At 38.3% G+C, this 23,442-nt stretch overlaps 1 protein-coding gene across 3 annotated transcripts in view; it reads right to left on the bottom strand.

Moving 5' to 3' along the window:
- The window catches only part of HMGCLL1 (3-hydroxy-3-methylglutaryl-CoA lyase like 1), a 136,088-nt gene that overhangs the window by 40,721 nt on the left and 71,925 nt on the right, over positions 1-23,442 (bottom strand). For all 3 annotated transcript variants that reach the window (XM_081140142.1, XM_081140143.1, XM_081140144.1), the window contains exons 6-7: positions 19,495-19,558; positions 15,744-15,932 (exon numbers count right to left, since the gene is read on the bottom strand). In XM_081140142.1, coding sequence (XP_080996268.1) covers positions 15,744-15,932; positions 19,495-19,558 — 253 coding nt within the window. The remainder of the gene's footprint in view (positions 1-15,743; positions 15,933-19,494; positions 19,559-23,442) is intronic.

Genomic DNA, 23,442 nt, shown 5'->3' on the forward strand with positions numbered 1-23,442 from the left:
TCACTGAAAATGCCTGTGTAATACTGAAACTAGATGTTTATTTTACATTCAATATAACTCTCCTATAAAAGCTTTGGGTCTGATGTTTTCCTTGTGAAAAAAATTTTAAGCTAATGATTCAATGGGGTTCTATTTCTTCATTTCTGATCATTCATACCATTCTATACATTTTCTTTTTCACCCAAGATTTCAAGTACGTTGGCATAACCTTTCCACAATACTCTTCTTCTGTTCTGATCTGTGCTGCGGCTGTAATGTTGTGCCCGTTTTCCTTCCTTCCATCTTCTCATCTCTCCTTATGACATAAAAAAAGATTTGAAAAACTCATGAAGCAATTCAAAATTTCACAGAAAAAAATTCTATATAGAAGTTGAAAAGATATATACTCAAATGTTCACATAAAGATTAAACTGAAAAGATTAAAATGGGAGTATACGTGAATGAGCTTGTGAGTTTGATCTGTCAGACACGGTAGAAAGAAATCTTACACATTTGCAGAGGAGCAACTTCTTTGGGTAAAATAATTCTAAAAGAACAAATGTGTTTAAAAATAATAAATTTATTCTCCTTATGGGGAGTCAAAATTTGCACTTGAAGTAGACCTCTTATTTAACTACTTGGTAAGCTCATTTTTTTTTGCAGTTTTACTGAGATATACAGCATATGGTTTGACTTACATATATTGTAAAATGATGACTGCAGTACTTCAATTAGTATCCACCACTTCATATAGATACAATAAAAAGAAAGCAAAAAAAGAAAAACATTCCTTTTGCTAAGAACTCAGGATTTATTCTTTGTGATTGATATATATATATATATATATCAGTCACATACAGTTTTAACTATAATCGTCACTCTCGACATTACACCCCTAGTACTTACTTATCTTGTGATTAGAAGTTTGTCATCTTTGACCCCTTCTCCAGTTTCCTGTACCCTGCTCCAGATCTGGTAACCACACATCTGATTTTTTCTATGAATGTGTTTTCTTTTTTAGATTCTATATTTGAGATCATACAGTATTTGAGTATTTCTCTTTCTCTGACTTATTTCACTCAGTATAATGGTCTTACCTGTGTTGTTGCAAATGGCAGGATTTTTTTTTTTTTTTTTTTTAATGGCTGAATAATATCCCACTATACACACACCCCTCACAACTTCATCCATTCATCCATCCGGGGACACTCAGGTTGCTTCCATGTCTTGGTTATTGCAACTAATGCTGCTGTGAACATGGGGGTGCACATATATCTTTGATATCCTGATTTCATTCCCTCGGATGTATATCCAGAAGTGGGGTTGCTAGATCATATGGTAGGTTTTTTTTTGAGGAACCACCATACTTTTTCTATAGTGGCTGCATCAATTTATATTCCCAGGAACTGTGCCCAAGGGTTCCCTTTTCTCCTATTCCCATCAGCATTTGTTATGTCTTGTCTTTTGAATTGTGCATTCTAACAGGTGTGAGGTGATAATCTCACTGCAGTTTTGATTTGCATTTACCAAATGACTACTAAGGTTAAACGTCTTTTCGTGTATCTGTTAGTCTTTCATATATCTTCTTTGGGAAAATGTCAGTTTAGGTCTCTTGGCAATTTTAAAATTAGATTATTTAAGGGTTTCTTTGCAATTGTGTAAGATTTCTTTCTACCATGTCTGACAGATCAAATTCATAAGCTCATTCACATATACTCCCATTTTATTCTTACCTTCACTTCTCTCTAGTTTAATATTTCTGTGAAAATCTGGTAGGTTTCTTTGCTGGTACAGTAGGGTCCTATTCTGACTTTAGTATTATGGCGATGCTTAAAATGTAAAATGAGTTTGGGAATGTTACCTCATCTTTAATTTTTTGGAAGTATTTGAGAGGATTTGCATTAATTTTTAAATGTTTGATAAAATTCACTAGAGAAGACAACTGGTCCTTGGTGTTGGATTTCTGATCCAATTATATATTTCAAGTCAAATGGCCAAGAAAGGCTCCTATTTATCTGCCTACCCCTACTGCTTTGTGCTTGATGCACGAATACAATTTCCTTAAAGGAACAGTGTTGTGACTAAATTATGAAGAAGTGAAAATAACATCTTCCCATCAATACCACTCATGAACTCACCTGGAATTTCAAAGAGGGACACACTTATTGTTCCTGAGCCTACAGTAAAATACCAAGATTTTTAAATAAGCAAACAAACATTATAACCACAATGATGAGCACAGTCACATTTCTAAATCACAACTTTTTTGAATTAACATGGTCTCAGACCCCCTGGGAACTCTTAATTCTTGGGGAGTTCTGTGGCTTAGCTGCCTCATTGCTTAAAAATAAAGTAGGATAAAATTCAGAAAGTTGCTTTTACTTCTTTATTGAAGTTATGTCTTAGCAATTAAAAGAAGTCCTCCCCCCTGTTTAAATATTTTTCTTTGTTAGTAATGCTTTTCATTCTAAGGTCTGGTATCTATAAAGCCTTGTGTATTTTCAAGGGGAACTGCTCTAAAATGTCTAGGTAGAAAAATAAATAAAACAGGTTTTCTCTTTTTATAGAAGGGAACAGTATTCTTTTAACTTGGGCCTTCAATGAAAACAGTGGGTTTTGTTTACTGAAGCAAATGCTTCCTTTAAAAATGTTTGAAAACATTTTAGTAAAAACTGTAAACCTCAATGCATCCTCTTCAATTCTCAACATTTAATCTCAGGAAATTGATAAATTGATATACTAAACATATAGGGTGCTCCCAAAAAACATATACACACACTTTGAATACTTATAAAGGCACTGTTTTTATTTTCAAAATTGAGTTATCAGCTGTTAAAGTGTGTGTACATTTTTTGGGGAACACCCTGTATTTTCCATGTTCTGCAAGGAAAGATTTTCACCAAGAAATTGCTCAAGGTATTCATGCACTGAAGCATAAATAAATTTGTATCTGTAGCACAGAATTCTCACTCAAAACCAACTCTTTATATGTCCAACTGATGTGATGCAAGACTTTTGCAAGCATGCCGTATCTGTCCATTTAGTCAGGGGCCCTGACCTCTTTTCCCTTAAATTGTCAAATAGAAAAACGACAGCAACCAACACTACGACATCTGACTGGTGTGAATGAATCAAAAGTATACCTATTTTTTTCATGTGCCATGATATGAAAAAGGTTGAAAATTGCTCATCTGGATCTTTAGAAGATTTCTTAAATATAGCATGCCCCAAACTGGAATGCTGATCTTCACCCCTGAATATTATCCACTCCTAGCCCTCCCCATCTCAGTTGACATTAATTCATCAAAGTTCAGGTGAAGACTTTGGCACATCTCTGATCCTTTCTCCCCCCTTAAACTCCACATGTAATTCATTATGAAATCAACTACAACTGTAAAATATATCAAGAATATTCTTACCATGTCAGTGTTACCACCTTGGTTGTCTGGACAATTGCAGTAGTCCCCTAATTGTGTCCCTGCTTCTAATTTTGCCCTTCCTTGCATTCTAGTCTCAACAGAGCAGCCAGAGTAATTCTTTTAAAGTGCGAGCCAGATCCCCTCAACTCTGTAATTTTTCTGCATTCCATTCAGAGTAAAACCCAAAAGCCTTGCAATGGCCTACAAGAACCCTCTTCTACTCACATAACTGGGGAGTCTGGGTTAATTCGCCTGGGGGAGGAGTGAATAGTGATAGCAAACCCTTCCCTCAGGTCTTTGCTGAGTGGCTCTCGTCTTCCTAGCCACCCTAGTTAATACGACAGCCTGCCCGCAGGCACACATGTATGGATGGCGAGGGTTATGGGAAGCGTGAGGTATAGGGTTACTTGCCAGAATATACTATCTACAATTCTTTCATAGATATAAAATCATGCACCACTTACTAATGGAAATACGTCCTGAGAAATGCATCACTGTGTGGCTTTGTGGTCGTGTATCAGTGTATGCAAACAAACCGAGATGGCATAGCCGGTTGTTTCTAGGACACTAGTGTGCACACCATGACACTCTACGAAACAACCAAGATGAAATCAAGCACAAGAGAAAATGATGCAATCGAGGGACGTAGTAAATGACGTATATGAGGCTGTTGCCAGCACAGCACAGTGTGCTGTTCTGCAGGAAATGTTTATAAGTAGAAAGAGTACACTCTAAAATATTAAAAATTACAGTACAGTAAATACTCCAGTGAATAGTATTTATTACTGGTAAATAAACCAGTAAATAGTCATTTATTATCATTCCAAGTACTATGTACTATATATAAGTCTATATACTATACTTTCATATGACTGGCAGGACAGTAGGTTTGTTTACCCAGGATCACCACAAATGTGTGAGTAATGCACTGAGTTTATAAGGCCATAATGGCTACAATGTCACTAGGTGATAGCAATTTTTCAGCTCCATTATATATGTGGTCCATTATGGACTAAAATATCTTGTGTATGTATATGTGCTTGTGAGAATGACCTATTTAATAACTAAAGGTAATTTTCCTTTTGTAGTGGGGTTTTAAGTAATTCATTTTCTTTTGCACTTATCTATAATTTCCAAATATTTGAAAACCATCCCATAGTGGGGCTGATGTCACGAAGAACAAAGGTAAGTTGTTCCTGACTTCTTTCTCTCTAAGAAGTATAAGTAACAACAATTCATGGACAAGATACCACTGAGAAAGTCCTAGAACACAGGGGTGAGGCTGAAGTACCCCTCTGCACCACAGACCCAAGACAGAAGGCATTAGAGGGTAAGAGGAACGGTTACACTCTGACTGCTTTGCTCCTCCTGATCAGCACAGCACAGTGTCAAGAGGTCTCCCCTTAGCCTATGGTTCCTCCACTATTGCACATCACTGCATGGGAACGTCTACTGTGGTCTCAGCCCATTGGGATCACAGTGGACTCCGTGGGGTTCGCAACAACCAGCACGAGTCCCAGTGGTAGTAATATCCACTGGCTTTGCTCATCTACAGAACCAAGCTGGGGATACACTTTGACCAGGGAAATCAATGAGGTGCAGGTCTGCCTGATACAGCTCCTCAAATTAGAAGCTTTGCTAACCAAAGAGCCTGGTTTGCCCATGTGGAGGTAAGAGACCCATCCACGCTGCAGAGCTTGGTGTTGGGCCCAAGCTGACCAGAGGGATGGGCTAGGGCACCTGGAAGCTGTACAGCTTAGCAACACCTCAGCGGGGTAGGTGCGAGACAGAGATAGTCTACAGAGCAAAGCCAGTGGTGGTGGTCAGCCAGGGAACCTGGAGTGCACGTCAGCCTGAATTAAGGTAAACAAAGCGTTGTATAATCTTTAGTTCTGTTTCTCCACGGCTTTCCCTGTCTGCAGAGAAAAACCAGTCAGTAGCTCCCCCTAACCAGGATATTCAGTGTATACTCTTGCCTGATTCGGTTCCCCAAAAAGGAACTGTGCAGGCCCTGAGTCCTGTCCTGTCAGGGAAGCTAATTCATAGCTCCCCCTAATGTACTGTATAGTACCCAGTCACAACCATCTAGTAAGTCTGACCACAGAATCCAGGCAACCACAGAGCTCATCCTACAGCCTCACTTGGGCAGGGAACCAAAGCAGCAGTCCTATCCAGCTGTTCTCAGCCAGTGGCACACCCCCACTCTCAACCTCAGAGCTCAAACAGTTGACTCACCCCAAAACAGACTCTAACAGGAGGTCACAACAGTCTAAAGAGGTAATAAGTTGATATGCCCAGAAACCCAAACTGAGCTTACTGGTGAAGAACTGTCTCTGCACAACAGCAGACACTTAATTATAGCATAAAGGCAACAAAGATGAATTACTATTAGCAGGAAAAGAGCTGTATTATCTATATAAAGTTTTATGTATACCTCATGGTAACCACAGAACTAATATCTGTAGCAGACAAAAGAACTATTGAGAAAAGAGGGAGACTGGGCAAATCACCACGGAAAACCACCAACTTACAAAGACAGAAGGAAAAAGACATAATGAATGGCTAATCACCCTAAATGTAAATAGACTGAACTCCCAATCGAAAGGCACAGAGTGGCTGGATGGATTAAAAAATAAGACCCAAATATATGCTGCCTATAGGAGACTCATCTCAGCTCTAAAGGTACACAGAGGCTTACAGTGTAAGGATTAAAGATAATATTCCAAGCATATGGAAACCAGAAGACGGGTATGGTCACATGTATAACAGACAATATACAGGGTGTTCCAAAAACTGTATACACACTTTAACAGCTGATAGCTCAATTTTGAAAATGAAATGTATTTTAATAAACATTGCCTTTATAATTATTCCATGTATATATATACATTTTGGGGGGGATACCCTATATATGTCAAACTCAAAAGGGTAACAAGGGGCAAAGAAAGTCATTCATCATAAAAGGGATAGTACATAAAAAAACAATCAGAAACATAATATATATGCTTGTAATAGTCAAGCACCTAAATATACTAAGCAAATAGTCCTCCCTCTGTATCCACAGGGAATTGGTTCCAAGAACCTGCCTCCACCCCCACAGATACCCAAATCTGAGGGTACTCAAGTCCCACATATAAATTATGCACATATTCCTATAAACTTTATATTATCTCTAGATTACTTATAATGCTTAATACAATGCAAATGCTATATAAATGTTAAAGAAAATGTCTGTACATGTTTAGTACAGTCACCATGTAAGTCTAATTACATAGTATATGTCAGACATAAAATAACATTTTTCCAAATATTTATCTATAGTTGGTTGATTCTATGAATGCAGAACCTCCAGTACAGAATACAATAACTGTAGGGTACCTCATTACCCCACTATCAGCAATGGATACATCTGGACAGAAAATCATCAGAGGAATGTTGCAATTGAACCACACTTTAGCACAAAAGAATCTGATACAAACAGAACATTACCACCAACAGCAGCAGAACAGACATTCTTCTAAAGTGCACATGGAACATTTCTCCAGAGTAGATTATATGTTAGGCCACAAAACAAACCTTAGCAAATTTAAGAATATTGAAGCCATACCAAGTATCTTCTCTGACCACAATGGTATGACAATAGAAATACAGCATATCAAATATTATAGGAAATAGCAAAACCAGTTCTCAAGACCAAAGTTAACAGAAGGAATAATAAAGATCCAGAAATAAAATATTTTGTTGATCCTTTCTATTATTTTCCGGTCACTAAGAGCTGGTTCTGCAAAAAGATAAACACAATTGACAAACCTTTAACTAGACTAAAATATTAAAGGACTGCAACTGATATTATAAAAATACATAGAATTATAAGAGACTATGAACAACTATATGCCAACAAATTACATAACAGAAAATGGATACATTTCTAAAAAAACAGCATATCAAAACTAGATCACGAAGAAATAGAAATCTGAACAGATCAATAACAAGAGATTAAATCAGTAATCAAAAATCTCCTTATTTAATAAACTCCAGGACCAGATGGCTTCTAGCAAACATTTAAAAGAATAATTAACTAATTCTCCTTAAACCAATGTATGAAGAATATAAATGCAAAAATTCTCAAAAAATTAAGAATACATTAAAAGGATTACACACCATGACCAAGGGGATTTATCCCTGAGATGCAAGGGTGGCTCAACATATACAGAGAAGAGCCAGATGGAGGGTTCTCTAGCTCCATCCAGGCAGAAGGCTAACTCATAGCATCTCCCTCTGCTACATGGAGCTCCTGACCCTTTCCAACCAGAAAGCTTGTTTGGGAAAATTGGGGAGTTGCTGAAATAGGCCCTCCCAACCCCACCCGGGCAAGAAACTTGGAGCACAGGTCATCTTCAGTAAGACTACAAAACAGAGCCTGAGAAGCCTTGGAGTTGCTTCTCCCACTGAGTCCTGGTAGGGGAAACTAATTTGTAGGCCCACACATTGCTAGTAGAGCCTTCTGCCTTCCTGATCAGAAAACCTTACCAGAGTACACTAGAGGCTGTGTAGCCCATCCAGCAGCCCTGCTTACAGTAGCATTTGGACAGCCAACGCCATGGCTTTCCTTGTCTGCAGAGTTATACCGGTGGCTTCACCCATTCAGAATACCCAGTGCACATGCTTGCCTGATCGGGGCCCCCAAACAACAAACCATGTGGGCTCTGGGTCCCCTCCTGCTGCCCTGCCAGGACAGGGAAGCTAATTCATTCCTCATTATTAGGGGGAGCTTAGTACACGGTCACAAACATCTAGTAAGCCTGACCAGAGAATCCAGGCAACCACCAAGCCAGCAGACCTATCTAGTTGTTCTCAGCCAGTGGCACATCCCCCACTACCAACCTCAGGGGTCAAAGAACTCACACAACTCAATTGCCACCACCACCCCACGCAAATAATTAAAAATGGGCAAAAGACCTGAATAGACATTTTTTTGCAGTCAATTTATAAATAACCAATAGGTACATGAAAAAAGGCTCAATATCTGTAGTCATTAGAAACATACGAATCAAAACTACAATGAGATATCACCTTGTGCCCATTAGGAGAGCCATCGTCAAAAACCCTGTGCACTGTTGGCAGGATGGTGAAGTGGCACAGCCATTATGGAAAATAGTGTGCAGGACCATTAAAAATTTTTAAAATAGAGCTACCATATAATTGACCATTTCCACTTCTGGGTATATATTCAATGAAAACAAAAACACTAACTTGAAAATATATCCGCACCCCCCTGTTCCCAGCAGCACTATTAACAACAGTCAAAACCTAAGTGTTCATCAATAGATGATAAAGAAGTTGTGATATATATATATATATATATATATATATATATATATATATATATATAAAATGATATGTATCTATAAAATATGAGGCAATCATACCATTTATGACTATATGTATGGTGCTTGTGCTTGAAGAGCATTATGCTGGGTCAGATAAACGTCACACACTGAATTATCTTACTTCTGTATGGAATCTAAATAAGCAAGCAGTAACAACAAAAATCCCACCAATCTCATAGAGAAAGACATGGGGGTGGGGGGGGGACTGGAGGGAGGTGGTCAAAAGGTACAGACTTCCAATTATAAGATAATTAAGAACTGGGGATATAGGGGATGCAATGTACAACATGATGGTATAGTTACCCGTGTTGTACATATATGTGAAAGTTGTTGAGAGTATGTGTGTGTATTTAGTGGTGGCCATATAACCATTAACTAGTTATCTTAAAATAAGCCAAAAACCCAGTCATGAGAACACTAATCAAGTTCAAACTAATACTCTAAAATAAACAGTCTGTGTCATATTACATTCAAGAGCAAGAGTGTACGTGCATAAAGTTTCCTTGTAAATATGAATTTTCAAGAGAAAAAAAACATGAAAAGAAATTAGTAAATGAAAAATGTAATGTTTTACTACAAACAACAGGACAAAACAAACTTCCAAATTAAAGCCACATGTATTGAGACAGATGTGACAAGTACTTGGTTGAATACCAGATACTAGAAACAATAAGATGAAATATTTATAGAATGGATAAGAGAGGTACTTGAAAAGTTACTGATTTTTGAAATTTCCATCTCTTAAGTCAAGGGAAGAATCATAAAATATGGCCCCAACCCACACCAATAATATAAAATGCAAAGTTAAGTCCTAAATAGAAAAAAACAAAACACTAGACTGATAAAAAAATAATTATGTGAATAGATAATGTTATTTTTCCCCTGAAAATATATTTTTCATATATATTTAAAATGAATGATAACACAATTCATTTTAAATTAATGATGGTTATTTTTAAAGGTAAATTAACCAGAATGAGTCTATCTCCCTAATTCACAACTTGCATTACAGGGTATCCCCCAAAAGTGTATACACACTTTAACAGCTGTTAGCTCAATTTTGAAAATGAAATATATTTTAATAAACACTGCTTTTATAACTATTCGAAGTGTGTGTATACATTTTTTGGGACGCCCTATATTATGTGCAAAAAAAATAACAGCCTCAGCCCAGGATAACTATCTTTCTTGGTGCAATCAGAGGTAAAGACAAAGAGACACCCATTAATATAATTTCTGGAATAATATGGTCACATTAATACAGTCAAAATTTCTAAGAAGAGTAAATGACATTTTGATTGACATTTTGATGAACTATATCTGCTTTGCCAATTTTATTTATCTTTTCAAAGCAGCAGCTCTTTGTTTCATTAATTTTTTTATCGCCTTTTGGTCCTATATTTCACTTATTCTCTAATATATATTATTTCCTTCCTTCTACTGACTTTGGGCTTTGAATTGAAAAAAATGTCATGAAAGAGATATGAACATGTACTTTGACCTTCTAGTGTAACAGAATTATTTTGCATATGAGGAAATGGACATTTAGAAAACTATGAGACTTTCCCAATATTGTATTTTCTAGATAATGGACCAGTCAAGTGTCCCATCATAATGCTGCTTGCAAGTCTTAAGTGAAAAATGTATCCACTGGAAGGACAATGGGGAAATTTCAAGAAAATGAATCAAAAAAGCACAACAGCCTCGTGGGAGGTGAAAAGTCATCAGGCAGCTCAGCTCTCCACCTTCTGTCCTCAGTCAGTTCCATGGCCCTTGACTGTACTTCTCTGTGCACACCTGCTCTCCAGGGCTCCACTTCTAACCTCCTCAATGTCTGGGTCCCAGGAAAGATATTCTAACTATCTGTCTTAGGGATTTTCTGTCTTATGATCTGTGACTTGGGGTAATGGATATCACAAAGCATAAATATTACTCCCTATGCTTACCTCCTTAGCTCAGTGTCAGTCAACTGTAAATTAAAGGTGATATAGGAGGGGAAGCAATGATTTTTAAGAGGCAAATCATGATTAAAAAGAAACAGAACCAAACCTCTGCTGATGGATTCAATGTTCTTTCTTCATTGCTTTTCTGCCTATTAGAATTTTAAGTAGAGAAAAAAACCCTAATGATCTACTTCTATAACATGTACCTATTTGATCAGCATGGACCAACTGCTTTGGAAGAGGCAGAGCAGGTTTGGACCTGTTTTCGTTCATGGTGAGGTTCAAGTTTATGATCTAAGCATAATCCGTTACATAAACATTAAACACTCATTTTTAGCACATATAGAATTCCATGTGTTATTTTTAAATGTTGATTAACTGAATGCCAGTTTAAAATGCCATCTAGCTCAAAGCAGCTTTTTCCAAACACCCGTTAAATCCCTGTGGATATGCAGAAGCATGTAAAAATTGCATTATCTCTGAAGACAATTGACAGACTGCCTATTGCCAAAATTAGAGAGAAGTTTATATTAATAAAAAGATATTGAAGATAAAATTATTCAACTGTTGACTCACTTTTCATCAATGATATTAAGCAATTCAACCACATGAAAAAAATGTATTGTGTAGCAAAAATAACAACCTCATAATCAAAAAGCTTTTGGAAACACTGAGTTAAACTAAAAGTTCCCTCACAGCAGTATTGCCTAGGAACTTTAACATCTGAATCTGACATCCATGAAAGTGTCTGATAAAATATATATCTGTTGAATAAATTGTTGCATTTTTTAAAACATTTTTAGGAACATCTAATTTTCAATTTTTTCTTTTTTCTTGCTCACCAATTTCTATTTAGTGCTTTAGAAGATGTTAAAGGAATGAACACTGTCTAATGCATATACAGGGTGAACAAAAGTAGTTTACAGTTGTGAATATGAGAGACAGTTTATTGTATTATTTTCCATACAAACAGCTGTAAACCTACTTTTGCCCCACCCTATATTTACAAAATGCATTTGTAATGTAATGCTTTATATCTCCTGGCTCTTCTCACAAATACATTGTGTAATAAAGTTAGTATTACTGTATTATTATTACTTTTAACTGCAACAACTGTAATACTAGTACTTACCAGATACACTATTACAAATGCAGTTGTTCTAGAAACTTCACCTCCTCTCAGTAGTATACATTCTACAGACGCAGAGCTGAGAAGCAGACTTCTCTAACTTGTGATTGGCATTTTTAAAAATTCTCCTCGAGAACCTCAGAAACAAATTACATGAAAAAATACGTGCTGTTTGGTAGCATTTAAACATGATTTACTTAGTAAAAGTCAATATAAAAAATGAATGCTTTGATGTAAAAATTAGGTAAATAATTTTGTTTTGCTAAAGGGCAATAATAAACATATGGAAACCATTATGGGGAAAGGCACGTTAAGCTGAAAGTCTATTAAGAGAAAAAGGCGCATAACATTTCTTCAGGGGAACCCTAAATATTCCCCATTTTGCTTTGCCTCGGTGCTACCCATTAGCGTGGTACTGGGTCTTATTTTATTCTGTTTTGACCCAATGATGAAGACTCAACTCATTTGAGTGAGAAAAATGGCCACTGTGCAGTTGTTTGGTAGTAAGTAGATTAAACAATTTGTTCGCTGGTGCTTTACTTAGGTACTTGGGAGCACACGGAAGGGGGGGAGCTCGTTTTTTACATAAAAATGAAGACAAGTACACTGGGCCCTATCCGTTTCTTCTATTACTAAAATGTTGTACCTTTTCTCACCTCATTTCCTTGCTCTTTTGGTTTTGAGTAGTTATAAATATCCCACCCTTAAATCTACAGGCTCAGAATTATTACTTATATTAAACAAATCTGATAATTATGAATTCTTGACTTCCATATAGCCATCTACGTGCAGCCCTATGTCGTATGTGTATGTCATTAAAAATACAATAACCTGGAAACCCAAGAAAAATTCCTCCACTACCCTCTACTACACGATTAGTATGTGCTTTCCAGACTGAGGGGGATGTTCTATTTATAACTCCTTTTGTTTCCTACCGGTGTGGCCAAGTTTCCACTTATTACATGTCTGCTTGCCTTAATATTAACATCCAGTTTGGAGCACTGTAAATTGTTTCTCAACCCCTAAATTAAAGCAAATGATATCCACTCCACATCCTACACCAATTTTACTAGAAGCCACTTCAAAGATTCCATTTTAAAAAATGAAGTATGGCCACAGCTTCCTGAAGCCAAGGTTGGCCCTGCTCATAATGAAGTGAAACTTTCTCTGATTTCCCTTCTATTTGAACACAGACAGTTTTTCCACGACATTCTTTTCTCTCCAACTGAAAGTAAACCTGGTTATTTTGCTGCTGTTGCTGTTATTGGGAGCGGATGGGAGGGGAGAAAGGACCCTGCCTTACTCAGCGTTGCTTGGGACTAGTGCACATGTGTGTTTATAGTGACATTTCAGGACTACACTTGGCTATCTTTATCAATATAAAAGTTCCAAAATATGTAAAGACTGTCTGTTACACACAGTTTCAAAGAGAGCAGCAGCGTGTATTTCTTACGCTGTCACTGGCTTCTTAAACTATATCAAAGTGGATGGCAGAAAAGACAAACACACACAAAAAACCACCTCTACAACTCTTAAGTTTTAATTTCCTCATCAGATCTCTACATTTTGACCATTTTCTCAATTATTCACTTATACTAGCCTCTCCAGCTTAACGTCATGTTGCTCAATAAAAAAGCCACTGTCACCCTCTTCACATATTTACTCTGTGACTATAACCTAAGCTCTGGGGCAGTGTAACAGCAAACGGGCCTCCCTCCTGCCCTTCATGTATTCAGAGAGCTTGGGCACACAGCAAAAGAATAGAAAAACAGTTGTGGATGCTTATGGGCACGCTTCCTGCCAACCACAGGCACTGCTGAAGAACAGAACATCCACACCCCAGGTGAAGACGCATTTCTTCCGAAAAGGTCCTTCATACCTGATGGTGCTACTAACCCCCAGCCTTTTCAAAGTAATTTATCTCCTTGAGTCAAATTCTGCAGGCAATGGGAATCTGAACCCCAAACCCACATGAGAGTGGACAAAAGGTTATGAAGAACAAAGGGAGACTTTATATTTCTCTTGCACTCAGAGCCAAGGCCATGAGAAGGAATGTGCCTGCCTTCTCCCTTTGAGATGGAGTCCTTGCTGGTTCACCCTTCGACTCAGGGGTGCTCTCGTGGGGGATCTCAGCCTTACATGGGCTCTCACCCACGTTCTCCATCCTGCCTGGGCCCTAGGTGGTTTCATGCCCCCCCGTGTGGCTGTTACGGGATGGGCAAACGCCCTAGGATTTCAGTCATCTGTCTGTAAATAGAAACCATGCAGTTCAGCTAATTCAGCAAATGTTATGAAAGCCTAGCTTCTCCTGTGAATATACTGTGTTCTTTCCATCCCTAGGACAAGATCCTCCCCTCTCCCAGGGCCTTTTGCCCAAATGGTGTTTCATCTGCTTCAAGTATTCTTTTCACAGACTGGTGCAGGTGCATCCGCACACCCGCACGCACCCCTTATTGGGGTTAGTTCCTTCTCACTCTTTTGATCTGATTTTAAACATTACTCCCTCAGATGGACCTTCCCGAACTGTTAACATCACAATGGAGTATCGGCAATACTTGGCACCGGGGCATTTTCAAGAGGCAGAGTGTCCAGAAGCAGGAGTTTGGGTTCCCAGATTTTGCTCTGTAGCCCTGTATCCCAAAGAACTAAACTATCATTCATTATATAATAATACAAGGATAAAATACCACTCAGTGTGTTGCCATACTGAGGATATATTCATATTGAGAAATGAGTGAGAGAGAAAGAGAGACAGAAAGACAGAGACAGGCTGAGACATACCTCTTCAGGAACTTAGGAACTTGCTGGTCAGGAACATCTAATAAGTTACAGTTGCAGCTGAACACAAAATCCTGAAGTGATGCCTAGTTCTCTGTTTTAGAAACTAAAATACCTAGGAAAGGAAAACTGTAAAAATTCCCACGCCCCAAAGTCCACGGGATATGATTTTCTCTTCTAATTCAATACAATGTTCCTTGCCTGCTTCCAGAGGATAAATACGGATTTGAGCACATATGTTACAAAGTCAAAATAAGCCCTTGTGGGGCTTGATCTTCACAATGCTTTTCAAATTCTGCCAAGAGACCGCGCACTTTAGGACTGTGACATTAAGCTTTACTTACTGATTTTCAGCTTCAACAAAACACTTTATCATAGAGTCATATCTTTAGTCGTCAAAATCTTGTGTTCTAAGGTCATCAAATGAATCTATTTTTAGCTGAGTTTAAGAAACACCGTTTTAAAACAATATCCTTAAAATGCTATTTATACCTACTCTTTTAAATATAGTCAAAATAATTATCATTAGAATTTAATAAATACCTTTTAATCTCCACCTTTCTAGATATCTTCATTTTGATCATCTAACAGAATATACTTGATAAAAACCAGGGGTCCTTTCAGAAGTATGCTTGCCAATATCAGAAAAAACATCTTAAGCAAAGTATTCTGTATTTCAGCACCACATCTTCTCATCATAGAGCACCAAATTATCAAAAAGAACATTAGTTACATGATTACGACAGTACACTCCACTATCTTCGTGCTTTGCACACCTCAAAATGCTATCGTATTTCAACCTATTAAATTTTATGGCTGGAAGCGCATGGGAACTGAAAAAAGCAGATACAGCTTTAAGAGGATTAATACCTTAAGAAGAATAAATTCAGGAATTTTACCAAGTCAACTTAACAGTTATAAGAGATATCACTGCCCTAAAAAAAAAAGTGCAACAGCCAAGTATCTCCCGAGTGCTTGTCATGTAGCAGACACTGTTTAAATATATATCCGTAGAAATTTGAAAATGTTCTCACTGAAGCTCTTAACATGTTTCTATTACACATAAGGATACACACCTTACATGCACACAAATAACAAAAAATACCTGAAGGGCCGTGAGAATGTTGGCTAAGGCTTGTCCGTATGTGTCATGACAGTGAACAGCGAGAGCACTGGGCGGGATTTCCTTTATGACGCTTTCCAACATTCTCTTCATGCTTCCCGGAGTTCCCACTCCAACTGTGTCTCCCAGAGAGATCTCGTAACAGCCCATGCCGTACAACCTCTTAGATACCTATTGGGACAATGGAAACGAACAGACTCAACCCTGTTGTTCCTCAGCAAACACCATCTAGAGGTAAAAATCACAACTGAGATCTTGACATATCCATGGAAAACATTTTAGTTCTTGGTCCATTTCCTTGATAATTAAATCCTAAGCATTATATAAAGTCCTGAATGACATTACTTTATCTTTTTTATAATATTCAAGTTTGTCTTCGAGTCATAACTATCATCCATTTACATGTTCACTTAGGAATCATAAACTACAATTTCAACTATGGCAGGCTCACTTTTCTCAACCCTTTAATCAAATGGAAGCATTAAAAATTTACTTTGGAAGTAGCTTTTCTCAAGGCTTTAGATTACGGGTCAAGAAATATCAATACCAGTTTCAACTCTGTCGCTCGGTAGCTTTATAATTGATCGACAGAGCAACTCGATATTTCTGGCTTACTTTTTCCGGCTCATAAACAGAGGCACATATGAATATGATCTTGCATTTCTTGAGTCAAGTGCTAAGAAGTGATATTGTAAAGAGATATACTGCAAGGTCCCTTCGAGCTGAATAACTAATGTTACTTCAAAGAGCAGTAAGAATTCGCATGAAGGCAGCATGGTATGTTGACAAAGACATGGGTTCTGGAATGGAGCAGGCCTGGATCTAAACCTCAGCTGTCACTCATGTTAGTCATGGGACACTGGGCAGAAAATTAACCCTTTAAAACTTCAGTCCCTAGTCTGTAAAATACAACAAAATGTCTTTATTTCACATATTTTCTAATCCTGATTTTTTTTTTTTAAGAATTACAATGACAATGATGACGACATATTTGGCTGTGAAAATGAAATGAGAATATGTATAAATCACTTTACACAAAATCTGGCACACATTCACTCAGTAACTCATTTATTATGTATTTCTTCAGTGCCATTTCATGCCAGGCACTGTGCTAGGTGCTGGGATAGACGGGGAAACAAATGTTGACATGGCTCATGCTGTTATGGAGCCTGGAGTCAAATGAGGACAGACCTTAATCAGTTCCATTCAGGAATGTGTAATTACAACTAAAATAAGAATTTTTAAACAAAGAAACAGGATTCTGAGAGCATGTGGCAGAGGAAACTGACCTAGATCTGTCAAGCAGCAAGGGCCCAAGTGACAGTTTAAGATAAAGTAAGCATTAACTTGTTGACAAGGCTGAGAAAGAAGAGTCTGAGAAGAATATTCCAGGTAGAATATCAAATGCAGAGGCAAGTGTGTTCTGGGAAGCTGAAATAGAAAATGCAAAGAGCATTCCAGAGAGGGGAAAAAGTCAAATGTAAAGGACAATGTGGTGAGAAAGTGAAAACCAAAGGGGAATTAAGCTACATGAAGCTGGAGAGGTAGGCATGGGGCAGACCACACAGAGCCTTGCAAATCAACCAAGTTTAGGATTTTGGTTGAGGATTCTATCATAAAGAGCAATAAAAATTCTCATGGCAGAATTTGGGATAGTAGTGATATAATCAGGTTTCTTTTTTGGAAAGGCAATAGAAATAACAATATCAAAAATAGGATGGATGGTCTCAGAAGGTCTATCTAGTCCAGACAGAAGACTATTACTGGATGGAAAATTGGATTAAAAAATAATGCTGCCCTGGCCGGTGTGGCTCAGTTGGTTGAGCACCGTCCTGTGCACCAAAAGGTCGCTGGTTCAATTCCCAGTTTGGGTACATGCCCAGGTTTCGGGTTTGGTCCCTGGTCAGGGTGGGTACCGGAGGCAACTGATCAATGGTTCTCTCTCACATTTATGTTTCTCTCTCTCTTCCTCTCAAAAAAAAAAAAAAAAAATCAATAAAAACCTATTTTTAAAAAAATTATAATGCTCATTCATTCTCTTCTATCACCTATTAAATGCTGGATTTCTTATTGTCCTGGGAAAGGAGAAAAGTCTTCAAAGGAGAGACCTAACCAGTTAGATGAAAGTCCTAAGTGTGAAGTTGAGGGAAGACCAGGGATACAGGGTGGTAGGAAGGAGGGAATGATCACTAATCCCACATTCTGCTGAGAAGTCAAGGTGAGAATTAAATATCATCTTGTGTTTCTTGGCCCGAGTGGTAAGAAGTGATCTTATAAAGAGGGATTTCAGTGGAGTGATGGATGGCCTAGGAGTCACCTTGGGTAAGATGAAGAGTTGGTGGCACACGAGGAAATGGACACCGCTGCTGCAGAGAGCCTTTTGAAGGGGTTTAGATGCAGAAGGAAGGAGATAGTTGGTAACCAGGTGAGGATGCCCAGTGAAGGCCAGAGGCTGCTCGAACATAATCGGGTGAATGAGGAGTGTGAACAGCTGAAGATGCAGGGCACCGGGGGGGGGGGGGGGGGGCTGCAGACTTGAAGGACTAGAGTGTGAACACAATTCGCATTAGTCATTCAGAACGTAGGAGAGTGAGCTGGCTACAAGATATATTAGAATAGCACAGAAGGCCCATTAAAAGTCGCTAGTGATGAATCCCTAATGTTTCTCATCTGCCTGTTACATAATTCTTTTCAGCAACTGCTCTTGGCATTCTGGTGCATGGAGAGCCTGAGGGTGCGTGTGGTCCGTCCAGAAATGGCTCCAGGCAGAGGCAGAAGAGCAAGGGGTTTGGTGTATCGGCAGAATTGGATCTGGGTTTTGTGGAGTTTGAATTCATACCCTTTTGGAAGTGTTCTTTAAGGGGGAAAAAATACATAATTGCCAATACAAATTATTAACAGAGTCTTGGAAGGATCTAATTTTAGTATATCTGCCTCTTTGTGCAAAGGCCTTGCTTAAATAATGGACCACGGGCTATCTGTCATTTGAAAAATCTGCAGTGAATTTCAAAATTTCAAATGAATACACAAAAACAGGATTGGCTTTAGCCAAACTGAAAGTTTATCCAGCCTAAATTTTGATTTCTAACTAAGCCATCTTCCCTGCTTCACCACATTAGTAAGTTTATGAACATTAACAACCCTAACAACAGGTACACATTAATAGACTTCATATACAAGAGTTTTTGAGATAGGCTAATGTAATCTCAAGGACTGAGTATTTTGCATTCATTGGTATCAATTAATAGGAATAGTAAGTAAAAATTGAACTTGGATCTCAGCAGTAAGAGCTATAGGGTCTCAAAAGAACACAACCCTGAAGCAGTGTATACTCCATACATGTGCCAAAACCAGGTAGGGGAAAAACAAAGGAATGCTACCTGAGCAACCAAAGCAAAACTCAAGTGTGCATAAACTGTTCGGACATTCTGATGGAAAGGTGACTCACTGCAGTTTACCCACATCAAAACAATGTAGATGCTTTTAGTCCCTCCACCTTTGACCACCAAAAGATAAAACTCAAATGTTATTTAACTTTGAAGAGTTACAGGCAATATGTAGGTCTTCAGTGTTAAAATGAAACCATTAGTTAAGCGATCACACTTGTCTCCCACTCCATGGTTCCCTTTAGCCTTTGTTGTGCAGATGTACTAAGTAGTAAGGGAAATAGACCACTTTTTAAAATAATATACATCATTTTACCATGAACCAGAAAGCCAAGGGCATATCTTACTTCTGTCACTTTTTGCGGTGTGATGCTTCCTTCATATGGACAACCCAGGGCACAGGACACATACCTAGATTTAAAATACAGAACCATGTAAATATGAGGACAGTAGATTAGCCACTTTCTAATTTCCATTTTATTAAAATAAAGAAATAGCCAAAAAGTCATCAAGAAAATTTATTTTACATTCTTCAGTACTGTTTCACACTCAGACCAAACAAAAACAATTTTGGAACATTTTCAATTAAACTCACATCTTATCTCTCTAATAATTTGATATGTTATTTAATGGCTGAGGGGAATAAGACATAGGTGTTTATCTTAGGGGGTTGTTTACACTACAGCAGCAGGTGAACATTCAAAATGGAAAATACCAGTGAAATATATAGTTTTATTTAAATAAGTACATATTCTACTGTCAACTGTCCAGGTTTTTGGAACCATATAGAAAGAGCATGTAGATAACTAACTGAACTTCTCTACTTCTCTCTTCACTCCCATCTGGATGTCTTGGCCTCATTTAGAGAGTCATTAATCACCCCCAAACTCTTAGAACTGGCCACAACCTCAAGGTTCATCTTATTTATCTCTTGTGGGTGTACCTAAATCATTCCAAACAGAAGAGGGTCTGGTCTGCTTTTAAAAGGCTCCAAATAAAGATATTCCATAAGCTTCTTCAACAATTTAAAAAGTCAAGCTTTTCCTGCAAGGACAATGATATGTTTCCATCTTAAAGTATTAAACTCTAGAAAAAGTCTGTTTTAGCAATCCCATTTTATTAAACTTTCCTCAGACACTTTACAACACTTGTATTAAAATAATGCATCATGCATCTGAGTGTCAGGAATGAAGCAATTCACAGAAGGCAGAAAGGGGGGATTGTCAATGAGGCCGGAGATCTGGTTCTTTGGGCCAGAATATGAAAGGCCTTTGAATGCCACACCAAGGAGGCTGAACTCTGCGATCACTCAACTTACTTTGAGGCACTCAGAATTATTAGGTAAGGTATTGACAAGATCGGGTTTGTTGTCCATAAATGTAACTCCTTGGGAACCCTGGAGGTGATTACCAGAGGAAGGTGGAGGCAAAACCAGGAGAGAAGACGATACCATATTTCCTAGATTCCTTTCTGTTGACTGGAAGATATACTATAAATTTCACTATAGGTCTTAGAGTAAGAAAATACAAAAAATATTAAATAATTCAATACATATCTATTTATTCTAAAGATGTAATCTAATTTCAAAAGTATTAAAATGTGAATACAGTTGTGTTTTGACATTAAACGAGCAGTTTAAGAAGCCAACCAAGCAGTTATGAGGACAGGGAAGGGGGACGATAATAAATCCAAATAAAATTTGAAAGGCATGCTGGGCAGGAAACCCACCTTACTGCTTTTCCAATTATTATAAACGAAGTTTATTGTTTGAATTTAATCAAGATATGTGATTATGCAAAACGTTTTTATGCAAACATAACATTGGAGAAGGTGGCTAAGAATGAAAAAGAGCAATTATTTTTTATTGAATTTATTGGAGTGATATTGGTTAACAAAACCACACAGGTTTCAAGTGCACAGCCCCATAAATCATCACCTGCACACTGCATCATGGGCCCATCGCCCCAAGCAAAGTCTCTTTCTGTCCCCATGTCCCCTGCCCACCTCCACCTAGTCCCCAACCCCGTTTCCCTCTGGTTATCACCACACTGTTGTCTGTGTCTAAAGTTTGTGTTGTGTGTATTTTTTTTTTTGGCTAATCCCTTCGCTTTCTTTCATCCAGTCCCTCCACCCTCTCACTCTGACAGCTGTCAGTCCGTTCCATGTATCCATGCCTCTGTCTGTATTTTGTTCATCGGTTTATTTTGTTCATTAGATCCCACATATAAGTGAGATCATATGGTATTTGTCTTTCTCTGGCCAGCTTATTTCACCTAGCATAATAACAATCTCCAGGTCCATCTGATGCCGTTGTAATATCCTGGTTATTATTTAACAGGAAAGGAGAAAAGGGAAGACTAGATACAGGCATGCCATTCATACAGTTCTGCCAAAAAGCTGCATTTAACCTTCTCCTAGTCTGTTCCCTGCTGGCTGATAGATGGAGGAAGGGACTGAATAAAGGCCATTTAGACCCATGCCAGTAAGGTCTGAGTGATGTGGAAAGGTGTCTGCCAGTTGTACCTGGGAGCAAATTAGTGGCCAGGATGGGCATGGCGACTGCAAGTGAAAGAAACCTGAATGTTTAAAATGCCCAAACAAAGGAAGTTCCCTCTTTTCTCTCACACACCAGGTTCCTGACTCTCCTGTGACACGGGGATATGTTCCCTTGTGCCCACATGGCACAAGGCCGTGTTGGGCTCCACACATGGACTAATGGACTTTAATCTGGCCTGAGTACTGAACCACACTCAGCTGCAGCATGGAATGAAAACTCTGGGCACTGGCCTGGTTTCTGGCTCTGCTGTACCTTTTCCAGGACTCGCTTAAAGGGCAGCAGACTTTGGAACCTGAGAAATGTTAACTTCCCACAAATAAAGCCTTCTTCCACATCCCATCCTCCCATGGGGGCTTCTGAAATGCATATTTCAGGGGTACCCCAAGAACCTCCACCTCATTCCCACTCCTGTTTGGGAAATCTGGCCCATTCATTCTTCCGGCAACACATCCATGCTATCCCCCAAAGTAAGAGTTCCTTTTTTACAGCCACGTAGTATTCCACGGTGTAAATGTACCCCAGCTTTTTTATCCACTCATCTACTGATGGGCACTTGGGCTGTTTCCAGATCTTAGCTATTGTAAATAATGCTGCAATGAGCAAAATAGTCATTCAAATTAGTATTTCAGGATTCTTAGGATATGTTCCCAGAAGTGAGATCACTGGGTCAAAAGGCAGTTTTTTCAATTCAGATATAACGATTATAAATAATGTGCTGGAAATTTAAGTACATTGATTTTGAACCCAAAATATCTAGATGTGATTAAGTAGAAAATCCAAGACATCTACTTATATGCTGTTCCTCTAAATATGAAAAACAAGCAAAAGATAACAAATGCAAAACAATATGAAACTAACCTTTCCTGCATTATCACCCGGCCACAGCTACCACTTTATGCCACAACCCTGTCTCTCCGAGCACATTTGCATTTACTCGGGCTTCCCTGCTAGTCCTCTCCAGGCCTGTGGCTTGCTTGCTCTTCACTCTCCATTGTATTTCATCTTCCCATGTTCTCCATCCTTGTAAGCTGAGTAGTCACTTTTCACACATGGGGCTACTTTCTCCAAAGGGGATGCAATGTGATGGTTCTCAAGTGTGTTCTCTAACTGTACTTAAACACACTAACACACAGGTCAGCCAACTAAGGCACAAAGCGCAAATCCTCCCCATTCTTCTTTTGCAAATAAAATTTTATTGGAACAAAGCCATGCCCATCTGTTGAGCTATTACCCATGGCTACTTTTGTACTAGAACTACAGAGCTGAGTAGTTGAATCAGAGACCATCTGAATCACAAAACCTAAAATATTACTCTGGCCTTTACAGAAAAAGCTTGCCAACCATTGGCAAAAAGTAAGGCATCTTCATGAGCGTGAAAGGCCTCCATCATGATGAAAATGTGCTACGTTGTCTGCTTTGACTAGTGGCTAACATCAGTTTCTAGACTTCTGCTCTTTTCCAATAATCTCCTACAGGGGTTCTCAGACTCAGCTGCACAGAATCACCTGGGAAACTTCAAACAAACAAACAAACAAACAAAAAAACAACAACGAAACCCTGATGGTTAGGATACTCCCCAAACTAGTTGAATCAGAAACTTAGATGATGGAATCCAACCTTTAATATTTTAAAATAATTTTTAAAGTTCCATTAGTCTGTCAACTGAGAACCACTCAGCTATTAGCAATACTGCCTCACCGGGAGTGACTGATTCCCTTGTATTAAAAGTGATACAGAC

The sequence above is a fragment of the Miniopterus schreibersii genome, assembly GCF_964146895.1.
Source record: "Miniopterus schreibersii genome assembly, chromosome: 6".
In the NCBI taxonomy this organism is placed as follows: domain Eukaryota; kingdom Metazoa; phylum Chordata; class Mammalia; order Chiroptera; family Miniopteridae; genus Miniopterus; species Miniopterus schreibersii.